This window comes from Chrysemys picta, chromosome 16 (assembly GCF_011386835.1).
Source record: "Chrysemys picta bellii isolate R12L10 chromosome 16, ASM1138683v2, whole genome shotgun sequence".
Lineage (NCBI taxonomy): Eukaryota > Metazoa > Chordata > Testudines > Emydidae > Chrysemys > Chrysemys picta.
The window spans coordinates 6,799,825-6,824,640 of NC_088806.1; the positions used below are offsets into that span (position 1 = coordinate 6,799,825).

The 24,816-nt window shown below is 51.3% G+C and overlaps 2 protein-coding genes across 4 annotated transcripts in view; one reads left to right on the forward strand and one right to left on the reverse strand.

The window, feature by feature from the left end:
- The first annotated feature begins 1,519 nt into the window (after positions 1-1,519).
- The window catches only part of LOC101938704 (zinc finger protein 436-like), a 61,083-nt gene continuing 37,786 nt past the window's right edge, over positions 1,520-24,816 (forward strand). Inside the window, exons 1-3 of one of the 3 annotated variants that reach the window (XR_010593146.1) lie at positions 6,921-18,903; positions 20,448-23,675; positions 24,272-24,354. Coding sequence is in view for 2 of the 3 variants with exons in the window: in XM_065569733.1 (XP_065425805.1) it covers positions 1,557-1,727 (171 nt within the window). In the remaining variant the exon portion in view is untranslated. Of the gene's footprint in view, positions 1,728-6,920; positions 18,904-20,447; positions 23,676-24,271; positions 24,355-24,816 lie in introns of those variants that run through there. The other 2 variants (XM_065569734.1, XM_065569733.1) reach the window with 2 other exon arrangements.
- LOC135975962 (myb/SANT-like DNA-binding domain-containing protein 2) lies at positions 8,472-9,861 on the reverse strand. Its single transcript, XM_065570112.1, has 2 exons — positions 9,321-9,861; positions 8,472-8,941 (listed from the first exon to the last, which is right to left on the reverse strand). Exons 1-2 carry the CDS (start codon positions 9,859-9,861, stop codon positions 8,472-8,474), a joined length of 1,011 nt encoding a protein of 336 aa, XP_065426184.1.

Genomic DNA, 24,816 nt, shown 5'->3' on the forward strand with positions numbered 1-24,816 from the left:
ACACTTTTACATATTCAAAATGTGAGAGGCAGAGTTTGAGGGAGGGAGTGTCTGTACAATATTTAACCGCATTCAGTCTCCTGGCTGGAGCAGTAATGTAGCCCTACACAGGGCTGCCCAGAGGATTCAGTGGGCCTGGGGCAAAGCAATTTCGGGGTCCCCTTCCATAAAAAAAGTTGCAATACTATAGTAACATGTATTTGGAAATGTAAAAAATAACTAGTGAAATACATTCAAAAATTAATTTGTAATAATTTGAAAATACACAAAATACCTTATTTAAAAACATTAAATGCTTTAATGGTATGTATACATTTGCAATTACATAATGGGCTGTTGCTGGGTGATGGTGATGATTGGGACGGGGTTGGGGGGGTGCCCGGCCCCGGCCCCTTACCATGCCACTTACCCCCTCTCCCAGAGCCTCAGCGCGCCGTTTCCAGGAGTGGCCCCGGACAGCGTTGGAGCCATGGCGCTGCAGCGCGCCAGGGCTGCTCCCGGACGCAGCGCACTGAGACGCCGGGGAATGGGGGAAGATGGAGGCAGGGGCAGCCTCTGACATACTTGTGGGGGCCCCTGCGGAAAATTGCCCCACCTGGCTCCAGGCTTTTGGCCTCACCAAGCAGCCAAACAAACAAAAAAAAAAAAAACGAACAAAAAAACCAAAACAAAACAAAGCCCCGATCTGCTCTGCGGCGGCAATTCAGCAGGAAGTCCTTTGCTCTGTCCAGGAGTGAGGGACCATCCACCGAATTGCCGCCGAACAGCTGGACGTGCCGCCCCTCTCCGAAGTGGCTGCCCCTAGATTAGCGAGCACAGCAGGTGGCTTATCCCACGGGGTCACTGTTCAACACTCTTCCCCTCCCTAAACAGGGGTTTTGTCCCCCCACCGGGTCTGGCAGCGTCTCCCCCCTGGGCTTAACCCCAGCTCCTACCCCTGATTTTTCCCGGTCAACCCCCCTTCTGCCGCTACCTACAGTAGCTTGATCCCTCAAGGCCAGTAAATTTCTGCCCCCTGCTCAGACCCTGACAGCCCCCAGCTGTGATTTGCCCCCCTTAATGCTTTTAACCCCCCCCAAAGAGGAGGCAGCAAATTGTAACCAGAAGTGAGGGCAGTGGCAACAGCGAAGGTTACCGGGCATGCTGTTCGGGTGAGCATGCTCAAGTGCTCCCAAAGTAGGGAATTGGGAGCAGGGGCAGTTTGTGTCATTACAAAGGCAGCAGCAAGAGCAGCTTCGTTCTCCCATCCCCCCCGCTAAGGCTCTCACTGAGCATGGGCAGTAATCGCTGCTGACCCCTTTCTCCCTTACCTGGGCGGGAGAGGGCGGAAGCACCCCCTGGAGCAGTCTGGGAGATGTAGTTCCTGACTCTCCTGGGAACGGAAGTGACGTTAGGTGAAGGGGGGGGGGACGAGCCGGGGTGCGAACGCGCGCGGAGCGCTGCGGCTTTGTCTGGCTCGTGCGGTGCTGTGGGAGCCTCTCCCGGAGCCGGAGAAGGGTTTTGTGTCTCCCGGCTCTGGGCATGCGCAGATCGGGGGGAGGGAGGGAGAGTCCCGCATGCGCAGAGGCAGCGCTCACCCGCTGCTGCTCCCTAGCACTGCGGGGCCGGGCGGAGCAGGAGGGTCTGTGCTGGGGAGACCCATTAACCCCCCCGTGCCCGGTCCGCGCCCTGCTCCCGCTGGGGCCGCCCCGGGCTCTGCCCGCCCGCTGCGGAGCTGCAGCCTCCAGGTACCGGAGCGAGCCCCGGGGTCGGGGCCGGGCGGTGACTCTGCCCCAGTGTCCGTGGGGGGGACCCGGCATCTCGCAGCGCCGGGATCTGCTCCCTGGGGGCAGCACCCGCGGGGGGCTCGGAGCTGCTGTCCCCGCAGGAGCCCAACGCCCCCGGGACCGGCCAGGCTCTGCCCTGGAGCCCCACGGGGGGTCCCGGAGGGGAGTAGGGTTACCATACTTCCGGATTTTCCCAGACATGTCCGGCTTTTTGGGCACCAAATCCCCGTCCGGGGGGAAATCCCCAAAAGCCGAACATGTCCGGGAAAATAGGGAGGGGCCGGTGGTGCTGGGCCGGGGGCCGGGCCAGGGCCGGCAGTACTGGGCCGGGAGCTGGCCTGGGGCCCGGCGGTGCGAGGCCGGCAGTGCTGGGCCGGGGGCCGGGGCCGGTGGTGCTGGCCTGGGGGTGCTCGGCCGGGGACTGGCCCGGGTCCGGCACCCCAGGGCCCGAGCCGAGGCAGGCTGGAGACGCTGGGGCTGGGGCCGGCCGCCGGAGGGAGCCACTTGGTTGGGGGGGGGCAGACTGGGCCGCGCCTCCTCCCTGCACCCCCCCAGCTTACCTGCTGCCTGCTTCAGGCTTCCCGCGAATCAAGCAGGAAGCAGGGGAGGGGGCGGAGTTGGGGTGGGGACTTTGCGGGAAGGGGTGGAGTTGGGGTGGGGGCAGGGCCGGGGCCCTGTGGAGTGTCCTCTTTTTGGACACTCAAAATATGGTAACCCTAGGGGGGAGGGGACCAGACCCCACTGGGGTCCCTGCATGGGGCTGGGCGGGGGTGGCCAGGCGGAGGGGGAAACCTGGGAAAGGGGCGGATGGAAAATGTCTGTGCAGCCTGGACATGGCCAGTGGAGGAGAAGAGCCGGTGACCCCCCGAGGAGCAGGGAGAGAAAGGGGGGGGGCTGATATCCCCTTGGATTTACTGCTGCCCCCTCCCGTGGGGACCCCCCATCCTCTCCAGCCCTGCCCCCTTTCTCTCTAGAGAGCAACGAGCAACATCCATGGTGATTTCTCCCCCCCCTTTTCCCTCAAATCCCTGAGAAGGTCCCTATTCCCCTCCCCCGATTGTTCCCCATTTTCTCTCCACTTTGCCAATGTCCAGTTCAAATCTCAGGTTTGGGGTTTTTCCCCCCATTTTTACTTGCAGTGATTTGTCCTTGTTTAGGTGAGAAATGGTTCTCCTGAGTGATTTCTGAAATGGGAAGAGGGTTACTGGGCAGAGGCTGGGAGAGCCCTGAGACAGGGATACCTCTGGGCTCAGCTGGCGGGGGGGGGGGGCACTGTCTGCTGGCAACAGGGCATGGAAAGGCCCAGGAAAGGAAGGGAGGAGCAAGTGCCCCCCATAGAGTCAGCCCAGCCCCAGGTTTCCCAGTCCCAACTACTTTCCCCAACTACGAACCCAGCAACTCCCACCACTGCCTGTCACATTTCCAGACCCCAGAGCCAGTGACCTTCTGACTCCAGCTCCACTCCTTTCCCCTGTGAAAGCGGCATCACCCAGGGCTCCCTGCTGGCCATGTGAATGTGAGGCAAGTAGAATCCATCCCATTCTGTTCTTGATTGAATATTGCTGTATAATCCCCTCAAATTTCCCCTCCTTTCTCTTGAACTGTTGAATGGTGACATAAAATGTCCCCAGATGTTCGTGCTTCTCTCTTATATTGGCAAATATTTAGTTTGTGCCCCATTTTTTCCTCAGTTTTGAGCTACTGATATCTAATTCTTGAAAATCTTCCTGCTTTTCTCTCCAGGTGTCTGACTGAGATCAGGGCTCTTATCGAACTGAGCGTCGCCCAGGTCTTGCCTGAGATCAGGTCCCCCAATGTGCCAGGCACTACACAAACCCTGACCACGTTTGGTGCACTCGTGCCAGGAACTGCACAGACCCCTTCAGAGAGGGGTACAGAGAGAGCAGGGACCTTGTTGTGCCGGGTGCTACAGTGACCCTGACTGAGTTCTGGGCCCCTGTTGTGCCAGGCCCTGCATCAACACAAAGTTCAATCAGGCTCCCATTGTGCCAGGCGCTGCAGAGACAGCAAACAAAATCAGGGACCTTGTTGTTCCTGGAGCTGCAGAGACCCCCACTGAGATCTGGGTCCTGTTCTGCCAGGCACTGCAGAGACCCCAACAGAGGTCAGACCCCACTGTTGTGACAGGTGCTGTGGAGACCCCAACTGAGATCTGCGCCCCTGTTGTGCGGGGCACTGTAGAGATCCCATCTGACATCAGACCCCTGATTGTGCCAGGTAAAACTGAGACCGGGACTGAGATCATTGCCCCCCTTGTGCCAGTGCAGGACTGTGGCACAGATTTCTGCCTCCATTGTGCTGGGAGACCTCAGCTGAGATCTGTGTCCCCGTTGGGCCTGGCACTGCACTGATCCCGACCCAGATCACACCCCACCACTGTACTGGGCACTGTAGAGACCCTGACAGAGATCCTGCCCCCACATTTTGCCAGATGCTGCAGGGACCCCCCCGAAAAATCAGGGATCCTGTAATGCTGGGGGTTGCAGAGCCCTTGACTGAGATTAGGCCCCTGTTGTGCAGGGCTCCTGCACAGACATTGACCAAGATCAGGGTCCCCATTGTGACCGGTGCTGCACACACCAAGGGTATCTCTACCCTGCCATTAAAAACCCACAGCTGGCCCATGCCAGCTGACTCAGGCTTACGGGGCTCAGGCGAAGGGGCTGTTTAATTGCAGTGTAGATGTCTGGGCTCAAGCTGGAGCCAGGCTATAGAACCCTGCGAGGTGGGGGGGTGCCAGACCTTGGACTGCAGCCAAAGCCGGAACATCTACTCCACAATTAAACAGCCCTGCAGCCTGAGCCGTGTGAGCCCAAGTCAGTGGGCACGGGCCAGTCACTGGTGTCTAATTGCAGTGTAGACATGCCCACAGTGACAGAGTCCTTGCCACAAAGAGCTCAAAGGCTAAATAGGCCAATGGTGGGAGGCGACTCTCCATTTTACAGATGGGGAAACTGAAGCTCAAAGAGCTGATGTAATTTGCACAAGGTTGCATGGAGAATTTGGGGCAAAACTGGGAACTGAACCCAGATTGTTTGAATTCTTGCCTCTCAGCTTAACCCGAAGCCCAGCTTGTGTGGGTGTACAGCGTTGTTTTGGTCAGAGTGTTTGCATTGCTTTGGTTTCCAAGTGAGGTTGTGGAATTTCCCTCATTCGAGGTTTTTAAGACCAGGTTAGAGATACATCAGTCCGGGAATGTCTAGAGATACTTGGTCCTGCCTCATCACAGGAGCCTTAAGTAGATGCCTCGCAAGATCCCTTCCATGCCTACATTGAAATAATTCTGTTTTGTCCTGTGTCCTGTTCTATGCTGAGCTGTTTTGCATGGTGCCATTTGGAACTCTGATGCACCATGTTTTGTTGCAGTTTTATGGTGCATTGTTTTGCCTCATCTTGTTTGGTGCCTGTGTTGTTTTGGTTTGAGTTGAGCTATTTTCCATTGTGTACTTTTGTCCTAGGATGTCATAGGGTATGTCTACACTACGAAATTAGTTCGAATTTATAGAAGCCGGTTTTATTGAAATCGGTTGTATACAGCCGATTGTGTATGTCCACACATAAAATGCTCTAGCTGCTCTAGTCGGCAGACCGCGTCCACAGTACGAGGCTAGCGTCGACTTCCGGAGCATTGCACTATGGGTAGCTATCCCACAGCTATCCCACAGTTCCCGCAGTCTCCGCCGCCCCTTGGAATTCTGGGTTGAGATCCCAATGCCCGGATGATGCAAAACAGTGTCGCGGGCGGTTCTGGGTACATGTCGTCAGGCCCCTCCCTCCCCTGTCACAGCAACGGCAGACAATAGATTCGCGCCTTTTTATCTGGGTTACCTGGGTTACCTGTGCAGACAACATGGAGCCCGCTCAGCACAGCTGAGCTCACAGTCACGCTGCACCGTCGTCTTAAGATGTAAAAAAATAGATTTTCTCTGTATTCATTTGCTTCCCCCTCCCTCCGTCAAATCAACGGCCTGCTAAACCCAGGGTTTTCAGTTTAATCTTTGGGGGGGACCAGTCTGTGACAGTTGTTTGTGTCTCTCCCTGATGCACAGCCACCGTTCTTTATTTTAATTCCCTGTGCCTGTACGCCATGTCGTCACTCGGCCCCCCTCCCTCCTTCCCCTAGGCCGTCAGATACTACGTTTGCGCCACAGCTCGAGCCGAGAAGCGGTTCGCGCCTTTTCTTTGAATTCTGGGTTGAGATCCCAATGCCCGGATGATGCAAAACAGTGTCGCGGGCGGTTCTGGGTACATGTCGTCAGGCCCCTCCCCCCTCGTCACAGCAACGGCAGACAATAGATTCGCGCCTATTTACCTGGGTTACCTGTGCAGACAACATACCACGGCAAGCATGGAGCCCGCTCAGCTCAGCTGAGCTCACCGTCACCATATGTCCTCTGGGTGCCGGCAGACGTGGGACTGCATTGCTACACAGCAGCAGCTGCTAACTGCCTTTTGGCGGTAGACAGTGTAGCATGAGTGATAGTCGTGGGGCTGGCAGCCGTAGGGCTGCATTGCACCAGCCCCTTGCCAGGCGATGGTATATTATGATTGGTACCCGTCGTCATCGTATTGGTGTGGCTGTCAATCATGGCCACCTGGGCAGACATGCTACTGTTTTGATGATGACGGTTACCAGTCATAATATACTATTTTCTGCCAATTGCCCAGTATTGTCTGCTAAGCACCCAGAAGAGGCCGAGGGCGATGCTGGGTGCTGGCGGACGTGGGGCTGGCAGACGTGGGGCTGCATTGCTACACAGCAGCAGCCCCTTGCCTTTTGGCAGATGATGGTATTTTATGATTGGTACCCATCATCGTCGTATTGGTATGGCTGTTACTCATGCTGCAGCGTCGGCTGCCACCTTAAGATGTAAAAAATAGATTTGTTCTGTGTTCATTTGCTTCCCCTTCCTCCGTGAAATCAACGGCCTGCTAAGCCCGGGGTTTCCAGTTTAATCTTTGGGGGCGCACCATTCTGTGTGACAGTTGTTTGTGTTTCTCCCTGTTCCTGTACCTGTACGCCATGTCGTCACTCGGCCCTCCCTCCCTCCCTCCCGCCCTCCTTCTCCTGGTCCATCAGATACTACTTTCGCGCCTTTTTTCTGACCAGGCGCCATAGCTAGCACTGGGATCATGGAGCCCGCTCAGATCACCGCGGCAATTATGAGCACTATGAACACCACGCGCATTGTCCTGGAGTATATGCAGAGCCAGAACATGCCAAGGCGAAACCCGGACCAGGCGAGGAGGCGATTGCAGCGCGGCGACGAGAGTGATGAGGAAATTGACATGGCCATAGACCTCTCACAAGGCACAGGCCCCAGCAATGTGGAAATCATGGTGTTACTGGGGCAGGTTGATACCGTGGAACGCCGATTCTGGGCCCGGGAAACAAGCACAGACTGGTGGGACCGCATCGTGCTGCAGGTGTGGGACGATTCCCAGTGGCTGCGAAACTTTCGCATGCGTAAGGGCACTTTCATGGAACTTTGTGACTTGCTTTCCCCTGCCCTGAAACGCCAGGATACCAGGATGAGAGCAGCCCTCACAGTTGAGAAGCGAGTGGCGATAGCCCTGTGGAAGCTTGCAACGCCAGACAGCTACCGGTCAGTCGGGAATCAATTTGGAGTGGGCAAATCTACTGTGGGGGCTGCTGTGATCCAATTTGCCAGGGCAATGAAAGACCTGGTGATAGCAAGGGTAGTGACTCTGGGGAACGTGCAGTCAATAGTGGATGGTTTTGCTGAAATGGGATTCCCAAACTGTGGCGGGGCCATAGACGGAACCCATATCCCTATCTTGTCACCGGAGCACCAAGCCACCGACTACGTAAACCGCAAGGGGTACTTTTCAATGCTGCTGCAAGCCCTGGTGGATCACAAGGGACGTTTCACCAACATCAACGTGGGATGGCCGGGAAAGGTACATGATGCTCGCGTCTTCAGGAATTCTGCTCTGTTTCGAAAGCTGGAGGAAGGGACTTTCTTCCCGGACCAGAAAGTGACCATTGGGGATGTTGAAATGCCTATCGTGATCCTTGGGGACCCAGCCTACCCCTTAATGCCATGGCTCATGAAGCCGTACACAGGCAGCCTGGACAGGAGTCAGGACCTGTTCAACTACAGGCTGAGCAAGTGCCGAATGGTGGTGGAATGTGCATTTGGACGTTTAAAAGCGCGCTGGCGCAGTTTACTGACTCGCTCAGACCTCAGCGAAAAGAATATCCCCATTGTTATTGCTGCTTGCTGTGCGCTCCACAATATCTGTGAGAGTAAGGGGGAGACCTTTATGGCGGGGTGGGAGGTTGAGGCAACTCGCCTGGCCGCTGATTACGCGCAGCCAGACACCAGGGCGGTTAGAGGAGCACAGCAGGGCGCGGTGCGCATCAGAGAAGCTTTGAAAACGAGTTTTGTGACTGGCCAGGCTACTGTGTGAAACTTCTGTTTGTTTCTCCTTGATGAACCCTCCAACCCCCCCCCGACCCGGTTCACTCTACTTCCCTGTAAACCAACCACCCCACCCCACCCTCCCCTCCCCTCCCGCTTGCAGAGGCAATAAAGTCATTGTTTTTTCACATTCATGCATTCTTTATTAGTTCCTTACAGAGGTAGGGGGATAATTGCCAAGGTAGCTGGGATGGGTGGGGGAGGAGGGATGGAAAAGGACATACTGCATTTTAAAACTTTAAGTCTTATTGAAGCCCAGCCTTCTGATGCTTGGGCGATCATCTGGGGTGGAGTGACTGGGTGGACGGAGGCCCCCCCACCGTGTTCTTGGGCGTCTGGGTGAGGAGGCTATGGAACTTGGGGAGGAGGGCTGTTGGTTACACAGGGGCTGTAGCGGCGGTCTCTGCTCCTGCTGCCTTTCCTGCAACTCAACCATACGCTCGAGCATATCACTTTGATGCTCCAGCAGACGGAGCATTGCCTCTTGCCGTCTGTCTGCAAGCTGACGCCACCTATCGTCTTCAGCCCGCCACCTCTCCTCTCGTTCATGTTGGGCTTTTCTCATCTCCGACATTGACTGCCTCCACGCATTCTGCTGTGCTCTATCAGCGTGGGAGGACATCTGCAGCTCCGTGAACATCTCGTCCCTCGTCTTACGTTTTCTCTTTCTAATGTTCACGAGCCTCTGCGAAGGAGAAACATTTGCAGCTGGTGGAGGAGAAGGGAGAATTGGGTTGTCCATTTAAAATGGGGTTTCAATGTAAAAGGAGGGGGCTGCGGTTTCCCGGTTAACATGCGGCACAAACACAAGTAAACCACCCCCCCACACACACACACATGATTCTCTGGGATGATCACTTCACCCCTCCCCCCCACCGCGTGGTTAACAGCGGGGAACATTTCTGGTCAGACTAGCAGGAACGGGCGCCTCTGAATGTCCCCCTTAATAAAATCACCCCATTTCAACCAGGAGAGCTTTCTGGAGATGTCCCTGGAGGATTTCCGCTCCATCCCCATACACGTTAACAGACTTGCTTGCTTTTTTTTTTTTTGTAATGTTTACAAATATTTACAAAGTTACACTCACCAGAGGTCTCCTGTGTGCCCTGAGGGTCTTGGGTGAGTTCGGGGGTTACTGGTTCCAGGTCCAGGGTCACAAACAGATCCTGGCTGTTGGGGAAACCGGTTTCTCCGCTTCCTTGCTGCTGTGAGCTACCTACAGTACCTCCATCGTCATCTTCCTCGTTCCCCGAACCGTCTTCCCTGTGTGTTTCTCCAGTGAGAGAGTCATAGCACATGGTTGGGGTAGTGGTGGCTGCACCCCCTAGAATGGCATGCAGCTCCACGTAGTAGCGGCAAGTTTGCGGCTCTGCCCCGGACCTTCCGTTTGCTTCTCTGGCTTTGTGGTAGGCTTGCCGTAGCTCCTTAATTTTCACGCGGCACTGCTGTGTGTCCCTGTTATGGCCTCGGTCCTTCATGGCCTTGGAGATCTTTTCTAATGCTTTTCCATTTCTTTTACTGCTACGGAGTTCAGCTATCACTGCTTCATCTCCCCATATGGCGAGCAGATCTCGTACCTCCCGTTCGGTCCATGCTGGAGCTCTTTTGCGATCCTGGGAGGACTCCATCACGGTTACCTGTGCTGATGAGCTCTGCGTGGTCACCTGTGCTCTCCACGCTGGGCAAACAGGAAATGAAATTCAAACCTTCGCGGGTCTTTTCCTGTCTACCTGGTCAGTGCATCTGAGTTGAGAGCGCTGTCCAGAGCGGTCACAATGAAGCACTGTGGGATAGCTCCCGGAGGCCAATAACATCGAATTCCGTCCACACTACCCCAATTCCGACCCGCAAAGGCCGGTTTTATCGCTAATCCCCTCGTCGGAGGTGGTGTAAAGAAACTGGTTTAAAGGGCCCTTTAAGTCAAAAGAAAGGGCCTCGTTGTGTGGACATGTCCAGGCTTAATTCGGTTTAACGCTGCTAAAGTCGACCTAAACCCGTAGTGTAGACCAGGCCAAAGTTTGCATTGTCTTACTTTCTTTTCCTTTGTATTGTCATTTTATGCTGTGGAGTTGTCAAGGCTGCTTCCCCACTCTGAACTTTAGGATACAAATGTGGGGGCCTGCATGAAACTTCTAAGCTTAACTATCAGCTTAGATCTGGTCCGCTGCCACCACTCCCAAAGTGCTAATTCCCTTCCCTGGGTAGCCTTGAGAGAGACTTCACCAGTTCCCTGGTGAATACAGATCCAAACCCCTTGGATCTTAAAACAAGGAGAAATTAACCATCCCCCCTCCTTTCTCCCACCAACTCCTGGTGGATCAAGACAGCCTGTGCATCCATGGACAAGCCACCTCTTCCTGCAGCCTAATACAATGGGGTCTGGGGACCTTTCCAAACTGCAGGTGATGGGGCTCTGGTGTTACCAGGGTCTGTTCCTGGCTCTGTCACTGACCTGCTTGGTGACCTTGGGGAACTCACAGCCCCTCTGTGCTTTCCTCCTATCCATTGTCTACTTGGATTGTGATCTCTTTGCGCAAGGACTGTCCCTCTCTGTCTGTGCAGTGCCCAGCACAATGGGGGTGCTGATCTCAGTCAGGTTCTCTGCCATGCGCAGCACGATGTGGCCCTGATTTCCATAAGTGTCTGTGCAATGCAAGGCACAGTTTATAGACTCTCAGACATTAAGGCCAGAAGGGACCATCATGATCCGCTAGTCTGACCTGCCCATCGCAGGCCACAGAACCTCACTCATCCACTCCTGTAATAGATCCCTAACCTCTGGCTGAGTTAATGAAGTCCTCAAATCATTATTTCAAGACTTAAAATTACAAAAAAGTGCACCATTTACACTAGTTTAAACCTGCAATGACCCATGCCATGCCCCATGCTGCAGAGGAAGGCTAAAAAAATACCCCAGGGTCTCTGCCAATCTGTGTCTGGGCAAAATCCCTTCCCGTCCCCAAATATGGCAATTAATTAGACCCTGAGCATGTGGGCAAGACCCAGCAGCCAGACATCTGGGAAAGAATTCTCTGTAGTAACTCAGAGCCCTCCCCAGCTAGTGTCCCCAGGGCTGGCTCTGGCTTTTTGGCCGCACCAAGCAAAAAGAAAAAAAGGGGCGGCCAGAACGGCAAAGCAAAAAAAAACCCAAAAAACCATGCGGTGTGGCCGGAGCGCGGGTGCAGGGGGACCGGCTGGGGGGGGCGGGAGAGAGAGAAGGGGGCGGCCAGGGCTACAGCAGGGGCGCTGCCATGCGACCCCTCCCGCTGCCCCGCCTCCTGCTGCCTGCTGCGAGGGCTCCGCTCCAGTCTGTGGGGAGGGAAGGAAGAGGACTGCCCTGCAGGGCGCTCTGGTTCTACGCGCCGCCGCCCCCTATGGGGCGGCCGGAGTGGAACAAGAACAAAAAACAAAAAAACCAACAACAAAAAAAGCGGCCGTGCCACCCTAGGATTGGGCAGAATGCTGCATCCAACAATCTGCCGCCCCAAGCACCAGCTTGCTAAGCTGGTGCCTGGAGCCGGCCCTGAGTGTCCCATCACCAGCCTTTGGAGATATTTGCTGCTAGCAGTTGCAGATTGACTACATGCCATTGTAGGCAGTCCCATCATACCAATCCCTCCATAAAGGTATCGAGCTCAGTCTCAAAGCCAGTTAGATTTTTTGCCCCTACTGCTCCACCAAGCGACTGTCTGGAAAGTTCAGCAAGCCAGAATGTCACATCAAAGACAAGCAGGGAAAGTCTATAACAGAAATAGAACAACAGATGAACAGATGGGCGGAGCACTTTGAGGAACTCCTAAATAGACCAGCACCACTAAATCCACCAGACATTGACCCAGCCAACGAAGACCTTCCAATCAATTGTGATAGACCTACCAGAGATGAGATCAGAAAAGCCATCACTATGATGAAGAACAGGAAGGCAGCTGGACCTGATGATATTTCAGCAGAGGCCCTGAAAGTAGATCTGGATGCTTCAGTGGAAATGCTGTACCCCCTTTTTGAGAAGATATGGGAAGAAGAAGTGATTCCGGAAGACTGGAAAGAGGGATACCTTATTAAACTCCCCAAGAAAGGAGACCTCAGCAATTGTGCCAACTACAGAGGAATCACACTTCTGTCGGTGCCAGGGAAGGTCTTCAACTGAGTTCTCTTAGAGAGAATGAAGGATGCCGTCGCTCCACAGCTACTAGATGAGCAGGCAGGTTTCCGGCAAAATAGATCATGCATGGACCAGATAGCAACGCTCCGCATCATAGTCGAGCAGTCTATGGAATGGAACTCCTCGTTGTACATCAACTTTGTTGACTATGAGAAAGCATTCGATAGCGTGGCTTGAGAGACTCTCTGGAAGCTCCTTCGGCACTATGGCATCCCAGCAAAGGTGGTTAACTTGATTAAGAACTTATATGACGGCATACACTGTAGAGTGATCCATGGAGGGCAGCTTACAAACAGCTTCCAGGTGCAAACCGGAGTCAGACAAGGATGTTTGTTGTCACCATTTCTCTTTCTCCTTGTCATTGATTGGATTATGAAGACATCCACTTATGAGCTCAGGAACGGAATCCAGTGGACGTTGTGGACCCAGTTTGACGACCTGGACTTTGCCAACGACCTCGCATTCCTTTCGCATAGCAAACAGCAGATGCAAGAGAAGACTAATGTAGTGGCAGCCATGTCATCACAGGTTGGCCTCAACATCCACAAGGACAAGACCAAGATCCTCAAGATTAACTCCATCAGTAATGACGCAGTCACACTGAATGTAAACCCTCTGGAAGAAGTGCAGTCCTTCACCTACCTAGGCAGCATCATCGACCAACAGGGTGGCACGAACACAGACATCAAAGCAAGGATCGGTAAGGCAAGAGCAGCTTTCTTACAGCTCAAGAACATCTGGAGCTCCAGAGAGCTGTCTTTGGCAACAAAGATTAGACTGTTCAATTCCAACGTGAAATCAGTCTTATTGTATGGAGCTGTAACCTGGAGGACAACTAAAACAACCACCAGGAAGATCCAGACCTTCATAAATAGTTGCCTTAGAAGGATTCTCCAGATCCTCTGGCCAGACACCATCAACAACATCTACCTCTTGGAGAGGACCCGTCAACTTCCAGCAGAGGAAGAAATTAGAAGGAGAAGGTGGGGCTGGATAGGACACACACACTACGCAAGCAGCCAACCAACATCACTAGACAGGCATTGCGGTGGAACCCCCAAGGCAAGCGGAAAAGAGGCTGTCCAAGAAACATCTGGCGACGCGACCTTCAGGCTGATAGCATAAAAATGGGCTATACCTGGAACCAGCTAGAGCAAATGGCCCTGGATAGAGGACTCTGGAGATCTGTGGTTGGTGGCCCATACCCCGATTGGGGTGACGGGTGAGAGTGAGTGAGTGCTCCCCTTGGGAGGCTGTTCCAAAACTTCACTCTGATGGTTAGAAATCTTCACCTAATTTCAAGTCAAAACTTATTGATGGCCAATATCCATTTGTTCTAGGGCCAAAATTTGTGCTTAACCTAAAGAACTCCTCTCCTTCACTGGTATTTATCCTTCTGATGTATTTATAGACAGCAATCGTATCTCCCCTGAGCCTTCTTTTGGTTAGGCTAAACAAGCCAAGCTTTTTGAGTCTCCCCTCATAAGGCAGATTTTCCATTCGTCGCATCATCCTAGTACAGGAGTGGACAAACTTTATGGGCTGAGGACCACATCTGGGTGGGGAAATAGTGTATAGGGCCGGGGTTGGGGTGTCGGAGGGGTGCGGTATGCAGGAAGGGGCTCAGGGCAAGGGATTGCAGCAGAGGAGGGGTGTGGGATGTATGAGGGGCTCAGGGCAGAGGGTTGGGGTGCACACGTGCAGGATGCAGCAGGGAGTGCAGGGCAGGGGGTTGCGGTATGCAGGAAGGGGCTCAGGGCAAGGGATTGCAGCAGAGGAGGGGTGTGGGATGTATGAGGGGGCTCAGGGAAGGGGGTTGGGGTGCAGGAGGGGTGCGGACTGCAGGAGGGGGCTCAGGGCATGGGGTTGGGATGCAGGAGTGGGCTCAGGGCAGGTGGTTCGGGTGCAGCAGGGTGCTCAGGGCAGAGGGTTGGGGTGCACACATGCAGGATGCAGCAGGGAGTGCAGGGCAGGGGGTTGGGGTGCAGGAGGAGTGTGGGGTGTACGAGGGAGCTCAGGGCAGGGGGTTGGGGGCAGGGTACAGGAGGGCCAGCTTACCTCAAGCGGCTCCGGGGTGGCAGCAGTGCTCACTGGTGGGCCAGGGCTGTCTCCTTGCATGCCTGCCCTGTCCCCAGCCCCGCACCGCTCCAGGAAGCGCTGCCCTTGCCTCGCCTCCAGGTACCTCCTCCGAAGTTCCCATTGGCCGCGGTTCCCCGTTTCATGGAGCCCTCTGCCTCCCCTCTTTCCCCCTCCTGGGAGCCGCAGGGATATGGCGCCGGTGGTGCTGTGGGCCGGATTCAGCTCACGGGCCATAGTTTGCCCACCCCTGTCTTAGTAGCCCTTCTCTGCACGTATTCCACTTTGAGTTCATCCTTCTTAAACATGGGAGACCAGAATTGCCCACAGTATTTCAGATGATGTCTCATTGGTGCCTTTTATAACAGTACTAATTTTTATTGCTTATTGCAAAAAATCTTGCACTATTAATTTTCATCCCATTTCTATTACTCCAGCTTTCAAGGACATGCAGATCATCTTGTATGATATTCCTGTCCTCCTCCATATTGGCAATCCCTCCCAGCTTTGTGTCCCACTCCCACTTTTTGTGCCAGTGTCACTAATAAAAATGTTGAATAAGATCAGTCCTAAGACTGATCTCTGAGGAACTCCACTAGTAACCTCCCTCCAACCTGACAACTCACCATTCAGTATGACCCCCTTGTAGTCTCCCCTGTAACCAATTCCTTATCGACCTTTCAGTTCTCATATTAATCCCCATCTTGTCCAATTTAAGGAATAGTTTCCCATGTGGAACTCTATCAAATGCCTTACTGACATCCAGATAGATTAGAGCTATTGCATTTCCTTTGTCCAAAAAATTAGTTACCTTCTCACGAAAGGAGATATGGTTTCTCTGGCACCATCTACCTTTTGTATCACCATGTTTTATTTATTTATAGTGCTGAAGGCTGGAAGGAACTGTTAGCAATAGGCTGAGAATGGCCCTATGGAGGTGGCGGAGGGGATGGGATGTTGGAGATGTTTCTGGGATTTTGTTTTGTAGGAGTCCATGTCTCTGCTCCCTGTGGCCGTGGTGCATTCCGTACTAGAGCAGCACGTCAGCAGAGCAAACGCACACCCCATAGCTCCGTCTGGAACACGCAGCATTCACTGCCAGATGGGATGGGTGATTTTTCAGGGGCTCAGCTTGATATGCCTGGCTGGGGTGGATTCACTTGGACGAGGGTCTGGGGCTCTGATAGTTTGGGATGTTCCTTTTTGCATAGTCAGTTCTTTCCCTTTATTGTTTTACCCCCACCTATGCCCAATGCCACTCTCTTCTTAACTTGCTTTGGTTATTTCACTTCCAGCTTTTAAATGGGATCTAATAATTGCAAAGCTGAATGAAAGATAAAACAAACAGAACCATTTGAATTTTGGCACATAGATGGTAGAACTACCTAGTGAAGGTCTGCTGTAATTACCTGGTTATCTATAGTGTTTTCTGATGTCAAAGAGCCAAAAGCGATTTTTAGGGCGAAAGGGCTCGTCAGGTGTTTGCTCTCTAGGGAGCATGTCACTGGCCAGGGCTTTCAGTCTTTCAGGAGTGATACGCTGGATTGTATTTAGTAATCTCAAAATAAAAGGTTAAGACTGCTGGTTCACAATATCCCATGAAATCTTTCAAACGATTATACAAATAGACTCTAATGCTATTAAAACAACATGGCATTAATACTGATTCAAAACTGAAATTAAAATTAGGAGATAAACACATGAGAAATGAACTGACACCTAATTTCTATTTCTTAATGCCTGAAATTTTGACATTCATTCACACCATTTTTTTTTCAGAGCAATGCACAGCACACAGGCAAGTTAATTAATGAAAGCACGCCAATTATTGACTGCTTTGTGTTGCATAAGCATCTGATTAAGCACCCATTTAAAACTGTACCACTGTAAGTGAAAATGCATCAACACAGCTTAGCTCCAATGTGTTTAAATGTGAATGAAGTTTCTAAATTAAATATATGGCAGGATGGTAAATGGGGAAAATTCACAGAAGTGCCTCTACCCAGTCCTGTTGATTTCTTGTCCCAACCCCCCATGAATTCTGGCCTCTCAGTCAACTCGGCTCCCAGTCCCACATCAGCTGTGCCCTCTCCCAGCCTAACCCATTTCTACTGCATTTCTTTATCCCCTTCATCCAATCAGGGGGTTGGTGCTGCAGCAACCAAGGCACCTGCGTTAATCACTGTCTCACATACTGGGGCTATTTAGATTTCAGGGAGCGATTTATCAGAGTTACTGACTCTGGGAGGTGGGAGAGAGGAGAGGCTGAGAGGGAGTTTGCTCCCCACACTCTGTAGGGCCATGTTCGACCCTGATAGCTTCCATGTTACCTCATCCTCCACCCTCCCCTATGTGTCTCTGCCCATATGTCAGAGTGTCACCTGATCATAATGCCACTGGCCTCAGCAGAGCTCCCAGACAGGAGCTACATCACGATGGGGTTACGGTACTGAGAGTAAAATACATCACAGGGAGGGTGTAATTATTTTCAAGGCAAGCATTACAGTCTAGAAAGTGAAAGAATTAAAGTACTTCATTAGTTAAAAGGACTGGATTTTTCTTAATAAATTGCAATAATATGTTTTCAGTGTACACACAGATGTAAAAATATTTATATAGGTAAAATACAGAAATGCTTCTGAAGAAAGTAGAGTTTGATTTAAGGATATTTACACTGTATATTTTCCATGTGACATTGACAATTTGTGTTTGAACAGTTCTAAAGATTTGGCTTTTTGAATCTCAACATTTACTGTAATTAAATAATTGTTGTCTGACGACCCCCATAACATCCCACAGCTCTGAAAATTGAAATTGTAAACACTGAAAAAAGGGCTTAAAGATAAATATCAATATCATCAATTGAAATAAAAAAAAGAAATAGAATGAATTTTGCCAAACCCACTTAACTGCAATCACAATATGCTAGGGCATGAAAATTTACAGCTAAGGCACCCACCCTTAATTCTGCCCTGTAGTGACACCAGGCAATCACCATAGGGCAACAAATAAGGCATTTTAGTGTCTAAAGTCCCAGATTAGATTATACTGATTTGTAAAGACATGAGAACTTTCTCTCAGGGTATCAACTTCACTGGGTTGTTTCTTTTAGTGGTAATTCCCAGAAGTCAATAGATAAATAACATTCTCTCAGTTCTGAAATGGCCTTTTCAGATTTCTGGGGAGTGTCTATAATGTTGCACTAAGGGCCAGGTCCCCGGAGAGACGGAACCTTGGTTTCATTTTAACTTGTCCATGCTCAGCAACTTCCGGAATTTGGTTCAAAGTATTTACATGTTTCCCTAGCCTGTTCTTAAAAGTGCTGCTATAGAAAGTGGGGAGGGGCAGGAACTCACTGCAGGATCAGTCGCTGTGTACCTTAAATATTTATAGCTCATTGGGAGAAGGATGGGGATTGGTGGGTGTCTGGGGATTTAATAATAAACACACAAATATCATCGTTCTTAATGAATTTTCAGCTTCTAATTCCCATAACCTACTAATTATCCCTGGCTGCCCCCCAGCAGTCTGCGGAGGGAGTACTAGTAATCTCCTTTGGTCAGTGTGGAACCTAAAGCACAAGGATCTTTCAGTGACTGGCTCAAAGTCACCCAGAGTGAAATTCACTTCACTGGATAAATCCCTAGTTGCTGGGCTCTGCAGAGGGGTGGGGAGGTGAATTCCATTCCTGGGCATGGACACCCCCCAGTCCTCACTCTGATCTCAGACACTACCCCAACCTTCCCCTGCAGTGATGGACCCACTTGATGTTGCCAGAGCCATCTGCCATGGGACCTAGAGGGGACAGAGGCCCAGCTCCAGAATTGCTACCACTGCCCACAGCCCCCATGCTGTGCAAGAGTTGCCCTGGCTTTCCACTCTGCAGATGGGTCTAGCTGCCTGGGGACCTAGCCCAAATGCCCACCACACAAAGGTCTTCACAACATCCATCCGAGGATGGGGAAGGACAATCTGGGGCTGGCTGCAGTCTCCCCTTGATGCTGTGAGAGGAACTGGGTGGTCCCTCATATAGGACATAAACATACCCAGGGGTAGAAGGGAAATGTTGTTTCTTCCAGGGGCTTGAAAATGTTTGTTTTAGAGTCCTGAGCTCTGTCTTCCTGTTTGTCTCCTTCTGCCACTTTCAGGTCTCTTGGAGAGACAAGGTGGGTGAGGTAATTGCTTTTAGAAACAATTTAAAATCCCTCTCTTTGATATCCTAGGACCAACATGGCTACAACAATTCTTTTCCCTTTGTACCCCCTCCCACTCTCACCTCCCCCTCAGCTGAGACTGTCCTATGTGATGGGAAAATAAGGATTCAGACTTGTAACTGGATTGGGTTTTGTCAGCACTGATGGGAGTGAAAGCCTGTGTGCATTAATGAAAGCAGCAGCTCTGGGACTCGGAGACATAAGGAGAAGAAATGAGAGTGAGCAGGTTATGTTTGTGCAGGGTGTGAGTTACTCGTGGGAATTCTGAGATACTGCGTACGCACAGAATTCACATCCAGCGCAGAATTTCTTTATTTTTTTTTTGTATGAAGAAAATAAATTCTGTTGAGAACTGCTGCCGTTCTGCCTTTCACCCACGCTGTGACACCAGAACAGGCAGCAGCCAGCTGGGTTCATCTTGGTGGGAGATTTTTGCCCTCAGCTATACCCCAAATGGGTAGAGAGTTAGTGGGTGCAACTTGGGAGAGTCCTGAGACATGGCTGCCTTTGGGGGTGGGGATAGAGTGGCCATTCTCTACTCACAAGAGTGTGTGGAAGGGGCACAGGGGGAGCAAGTGTCCCTCACGGAGACTGCCTGGTCCCAGCTTACTCAGTGCCAGCCACTTCTTCCCTCACCATACCCCAAACCTCTTCACCCCTCCAACTATTAGCTGCCAGTCTTCCCTCACTGCTACCCCTTCCTGACTGGCAGAGAAACTCTAAGCTGTAGCCCCTTCTCTTTAACTCTTTAAATTTGCCTTGCCCAGGGCTTTGCTCCCTGTGTGAATGACAGGTAGGGATGGGGAGCCATCACTTTCTGCATATTTACTGAACATTCATCTAGTCACTGACACCTTCATTAATCCTATGGAGACTGCCCAGCCCCAGGTTATCCAGTCCCAACTGCTTCTGCCCCCCACAATAGCCCAAACCTCTTCACCCCATCTTCCCTTGCTGCTACCCCTTCCTGACTGGCAGAGACCCTCTAAGCCAGGGGTGGGTGAGGGCTCCACCCTCTGGCTGAGGCCTTGGGGCACTTTCTTCCTCTCTCGGGGTACCACGTGACACAGCAAAAAAGCCAACTGTCGGCAAATAAGGGTAAATAAAGGAATGAAAGAACAGAAACGGGTGGGAGAAAAAAATGTGGACAGAGCCCATCAGGATATGGGCCCTTCTTATTTCTGGGAGCCGTGGGGGCTTCTCAGTCCTCTTCAGAGTTGACTGGGTCTCCTGGGCAAGTTTCAGCCTGCTCCCTCTTTGAGCTCCAGGGATCCCCACCCTCCCTCAGTGAACCCCAGAGCCCGGAATGCTGCCAGCCCGCTCTTTGGGGCTGGAGATGCTCGACAGACAGTTCCTTTCCCAGGGTGGCCCCCCTCTGAGTAGAGCAGGTCTCTCCTATTAACTCCTGCTCCAGTCCTGGCATGGTTTGCAGGTGTGGAGGGACTGGGCCAGTCCACACTAAAGCAGGAGTTTAACCCCTTCTGTGCCAGCATGGTGTTTATATAGCCCTTCACAGGCACCCAGGCCCAGGGAATGGCCCCCTATCAGCCCCATGCCTGATGTGGTAGGGCGACCCACTGGCAGCATTGTCTTTGAGGGTGCTGCTCCCACTCCCTCCCCTCCCCCTTTACTGCCACCACAATCCCTGTCACCTTCACTTCCTGAGGGGTGACCCCCAGAAGGTGTGTTTTGTTATCCCTTTCACTACCCCCCCCCCCCCCAGGATCTGTTATACACCATCTGTCACTCACCTTTGTCTCAGGAGACAAGACGGGTCATGGGGCGTGGGTGATGCTATGCTGCAGATCCATCATCACTGAAGGAGTGGCAGCCTTGACCCTTCTTGAAGGTTGCCAGGATGCTGATGTGCACTGGAGGAGAACTGGGGCTTGACTGAGTCCATAGACCATTTGGCCCACGCTGTGTCACTGTAAAGCCTGCTCTGCATTGCTGCCAATTGCTGCTGGTGGTGTTGCGCCCGTAAGTCTCTGTAATGCTGTCTTCAGTGACTCAAGAGCATGAGCACCATTCTCAGGCAGACTGGTAAGAAGCAGGGAAGAAAACCCAAATTGGTTGCGAGGCCTATATGTAGATTTCACCAACCAAGTATCCAGTGTAGACGCTGCAGGCACTGTAACGGGATTAACATGGAATCACAGACAGTCCCTTTGGGTCATCCCATATATCTCACCACGCAGGTGAGCTCACCTTTGTGACAGATGGTCCCTTACACCAGGGGTTTTCAACCTTCTTATTTTTGAGCCCCCCTCCCCCCCCAACATGCTATAAAAACTCCACAGCCCACGTGGGCCACAATAACTGATTTTCTGCATAGAAAAGCCAGGGCTGGCGTTAGGGGGTAGCAAACAGGGCAACTGCCTGGGGCCCCATGCCACAGGGGCCCCCACAAAGCTACATTCCTTAGTCTTTGTCTTTAGCTCCAGGTGGTGGAGCTCAGGGCCATGGACTTCAGCCCCATGTGCTGGGACTTCAGCTTTCTGCCCTGGGCCTCGGCGCGTCTAATGCTGGCCTTGCTTGGCAGCCCATCTGGTAACTGCTCATGGCCCCCTAGGGGGCTCCAGATCCCTGGTTGAGAACCACTGCCTTACACCATGAATCACAGCAATATTCAGGTTACTGCCAATCCCAAAGGACCAGTCATTTCGTTAGGTGAATTGAATCTTAGATCTCCCAACAAAAACAACACTTGTAGCCAGTCCTGTCATAACCTGCATTAAGATTTATTTAAGAGGAAACGAGAGTTGTTTACAAAGTTAAAAGCAGGTAATCATATAGATGCAGACGAGTTAGTCTTAAATTTCAAAAGGTAATAGAAGCTTCTATAATAAGCAAGCCCTACATATTCTTTAGGATTAACCCTGGCTAAGCAACTGGGGATCCCTTGCTTATGCTTAGAAACTTTGCCCCCCAGAGTCCAAGCAGCATACAGATAATCAGTTTGTTCTGTATGGGGTTTTTATGCCCTTCTTGCCATGTGCTCTGAGCTGCAAACTCAGCTAATGGGAAGTCAAGAGCACAACAACAGTCTTTTGTCTTCTTTAACATCCCATAATAGTCTATCTGGTGTTGATGGACCTTTCCTGCCAGGCAGGATGTAATGCATTCTGTTGCCAATCAGCACTTCACCTCAGTAAAGTCTCTCCCCTGTCTGCTGATTTACATCGCCAGAGAGGCTCACACTGCAACTAGTCAGATATTAACCAGTGGTGAGCTGGAGCCGGTTCCCACCGGTTCGCAGGAACCGGTTGTTAAATTTAGAAGCCCTTTTAGAACCGGTTGTCTCTCTGAAGCACCTGGCATTGGCCAGTGAGCTAGATGGACCATTGGTCTGACACAGTGGGCCGTTCTTATGTTCACAGTCTGTATCAGGAGTATCTACTCATTTGGACTCACTGGGGAGCCACAGAAAGAAACAAGGTGTCCTGAGCCAAGAAGGCCAGTCTCAGAGCCTTCAGGATCACGCTTGCCAAAAGCTAAAACTAGGCCCAGCCCATGAAAGGGGGTACTCCCAGGAGAGACTGTGTAAAGGCTGGAGCATCAAAGAACTTAGTAAACCTGAGAAAGCTGCCTTGGGGACAATGAGAGGGAGAATCCCCCAAAGTGACTCCTTTGATTCTGCTCTTCTGTGGCCTTTGGTTTATAGAATCATAGAACTGGAAGGGACCTCGAGAGGTCATCTAGTCCAGTCCCCTGCACTCAAGGTAGGACTAAGTATCATCTAGATCAGGGGTCTCCAAACTACGGCCCATGGGTTCCATTTGTCCGGCCCTCCAACCAACAGGGGAGAAGCGAACAGCTGAGTAGGCATGCCGAGCAGGCAGGGGGAGGGGCCGCTGGCAGCAGCTCACATGGGGCAGCAGCACAGCTGAGCTGTGCAAAGGGGTGAGTGCCTCTAGGAGCCAGTGTCCCCGCAAAAGGGGAGTCAATTTAGGGGAGAGTCATTGCTTCAGCAAAGTAGGTACAGGGAGAAGCAAATAGGCAGGCTGTCGGCAGCAGCTCGGGTTGGGGGGATAGCTCAGCTGTGCTGTACAGAGGGGTGAGTGCCTCTGGGAGCCAGTGTCCCCCCAAAAAGGGGAGCCAACTTAGGGGAGAGTCATTGCTGCAGCCAAGCAGGCACGGCCTCCTCCCTTAGGAGTAAAAATACAAGCCAGGTGCTTAATTACATCTCCAATAAATGGAATAAAGAAGATGGAAATTAACAATTTCATAATGGTTACATTTTAACTACATCACTAATAGAACCAAACAGTATTTGTATGATACAAATGTGTGAGTTTTTAGAAATAAAATTTTAAAAAGTTAAATGATTTTTAATGTATTGACAAATATTTTGTGTGATTTCACAGTACCTGCATCGATTAACTTTTATACCTGATTTAGAATTTAATGCAACACTGATACAGTAGAATAGTGTTGTTTTTGAATGATTTTGCATATATTTGCATATGTTTAATTTCTTTCAAAGTTGCTTTGGCCCGCGAAGCCCTTTCAAAAATCTAATATGGCCCTCATCTTATGAAGTTTGGAGACCCTGATCTAGACCATCCCTTGAGAGGTGTTTGTCCAGCCTGCTCTTAAAAATTCCCAATGATGGAGGTTCCACAACCTCCCGAGGCAATTTATTCCAGTGCTTAACCACTCTGACAATTAGGAAGTTTTTCCTAATGTCCAATCTAAACCGCCCTTGCTGCAATGTAAACCCATTACTTCTTATCCTATCCTCAGAGGTTAAAAAGAAAAAATTTTCTCCCTCATTCTTCTAACAACCTTTTATGTACTTGAAAACTGTGATCATGTCCCCTCTCAGTCTTCTCTTCTCCAGACTAAACAAACACAGTGTTTTCAATCTTCCCTCATAGGTTATGTTTTCTAGACCTTTAATCATTTTTGTTGCTCTTCTCTGGACTTCCTCTAATTTGTCCACATCTTTCCTGAAATGTGGCACCCAGAACTGGAAACACTATTCCAGGTGAGGCCTCATCAGCGCGGAGTAGAGCGTTAGAATTACTTCTCGTGTCTTGCTCACAATACTCCTGCTAATACATCCCAGAATGATACTTGCTTTTTTTGCAACAGTTTAACTCTGTTGACTCATATTTAGCTTGTGATCCACTATGACCCCCAGATACCTTTCCGCAGTACTCCTTCCTTGGCAGTCATTTCCCGTTTTGTATGTGTGCAACTGATTGTTCCTTCCTAAGTGGAGTACTTTGGATTCATCCTTACTGAATTTCATCCTATATACTTCAGACCATTTCTCCACTTTGTCCAGATAATTTTGAATTTTAATTCTATACTTCAAAGCACTTGCAACCCCTCCCAGCTTGGTGTTGCCTGCAAACTTTATAACAGAGACTCTGCTACTGGGAGGGTTTCACCATATCTCAGAGGGTTACACCGTGGTGGGAGGGGGCTAGGCCTGTACTGGAATAAGGTCACTCTGTGCTTCACAGTGTGGCAGAACCTAGAATGTCCATTAGCAGGGAAAATCCTGGGGGAATTGGCATGTGGAATGGACAAAAACCCTGTCTGAAGTCTCTCACATTGCCCTTCTCGCCCTTGCAGGCTACAGAATAACGTCCACATTTTGCTTCAGATCATCCCATCCTCCCAGGGGGAAGGAAATGGCTTCAATGGAGCTGGCTCAGGTAATGGATTATCAGGGAGCTGGTGATGGGTTAGCCTGGAAGGAGAGGAGCAGTAAATGCATAGGAGGGTGGGAGCTGCTCGAAGTGGTGGGAGGCAGGAACTATCTAGGGTGGAGAAAGGGAGGGGACAGGATCTAACAAACCTGCTGAGACTTGTTTAATCTAGGGTGTGATGGGTTGTCACCCCAGGGTGCAGTCTGGGGGGCTTCTGGGAACCGCTGTGCCTTCTAACTCTGAAGCTGGGCTGGCCCTTCTCACAATGCTTTGCTGAAGATTCAGCCAGCCTCTCGAGCCCCTGTTATCACTCAACACTACAGCAGGTGATGCCATGAATCCAACTAAGCTACCTGAGTGCTTTACCTAAGCCACTCAAGACAGATAGAAGACAACAGCCAATTTCCCAGCGATAAGTGATAGCAAAGAGATCAAGGCAGATTACTTAGGCTTAGTTTGAATTTTTGG

Coding starts and splice junctions, on each gene's coding strand:
- LOC135975962 (XM_065570112.1), bottom strand. CDS start 9,861: ATGGAGTCCTCCCAGGATCGCAAAAGAGCTCCAGCATGGACCGAACGG. Junction 8,942..9,320: donor GGGCACACAGGAGACCTCTG/GTGAGTGTAACT, acceptor CTCCTCCACCAG/CTGCAAATGTTTCTCCTTCG.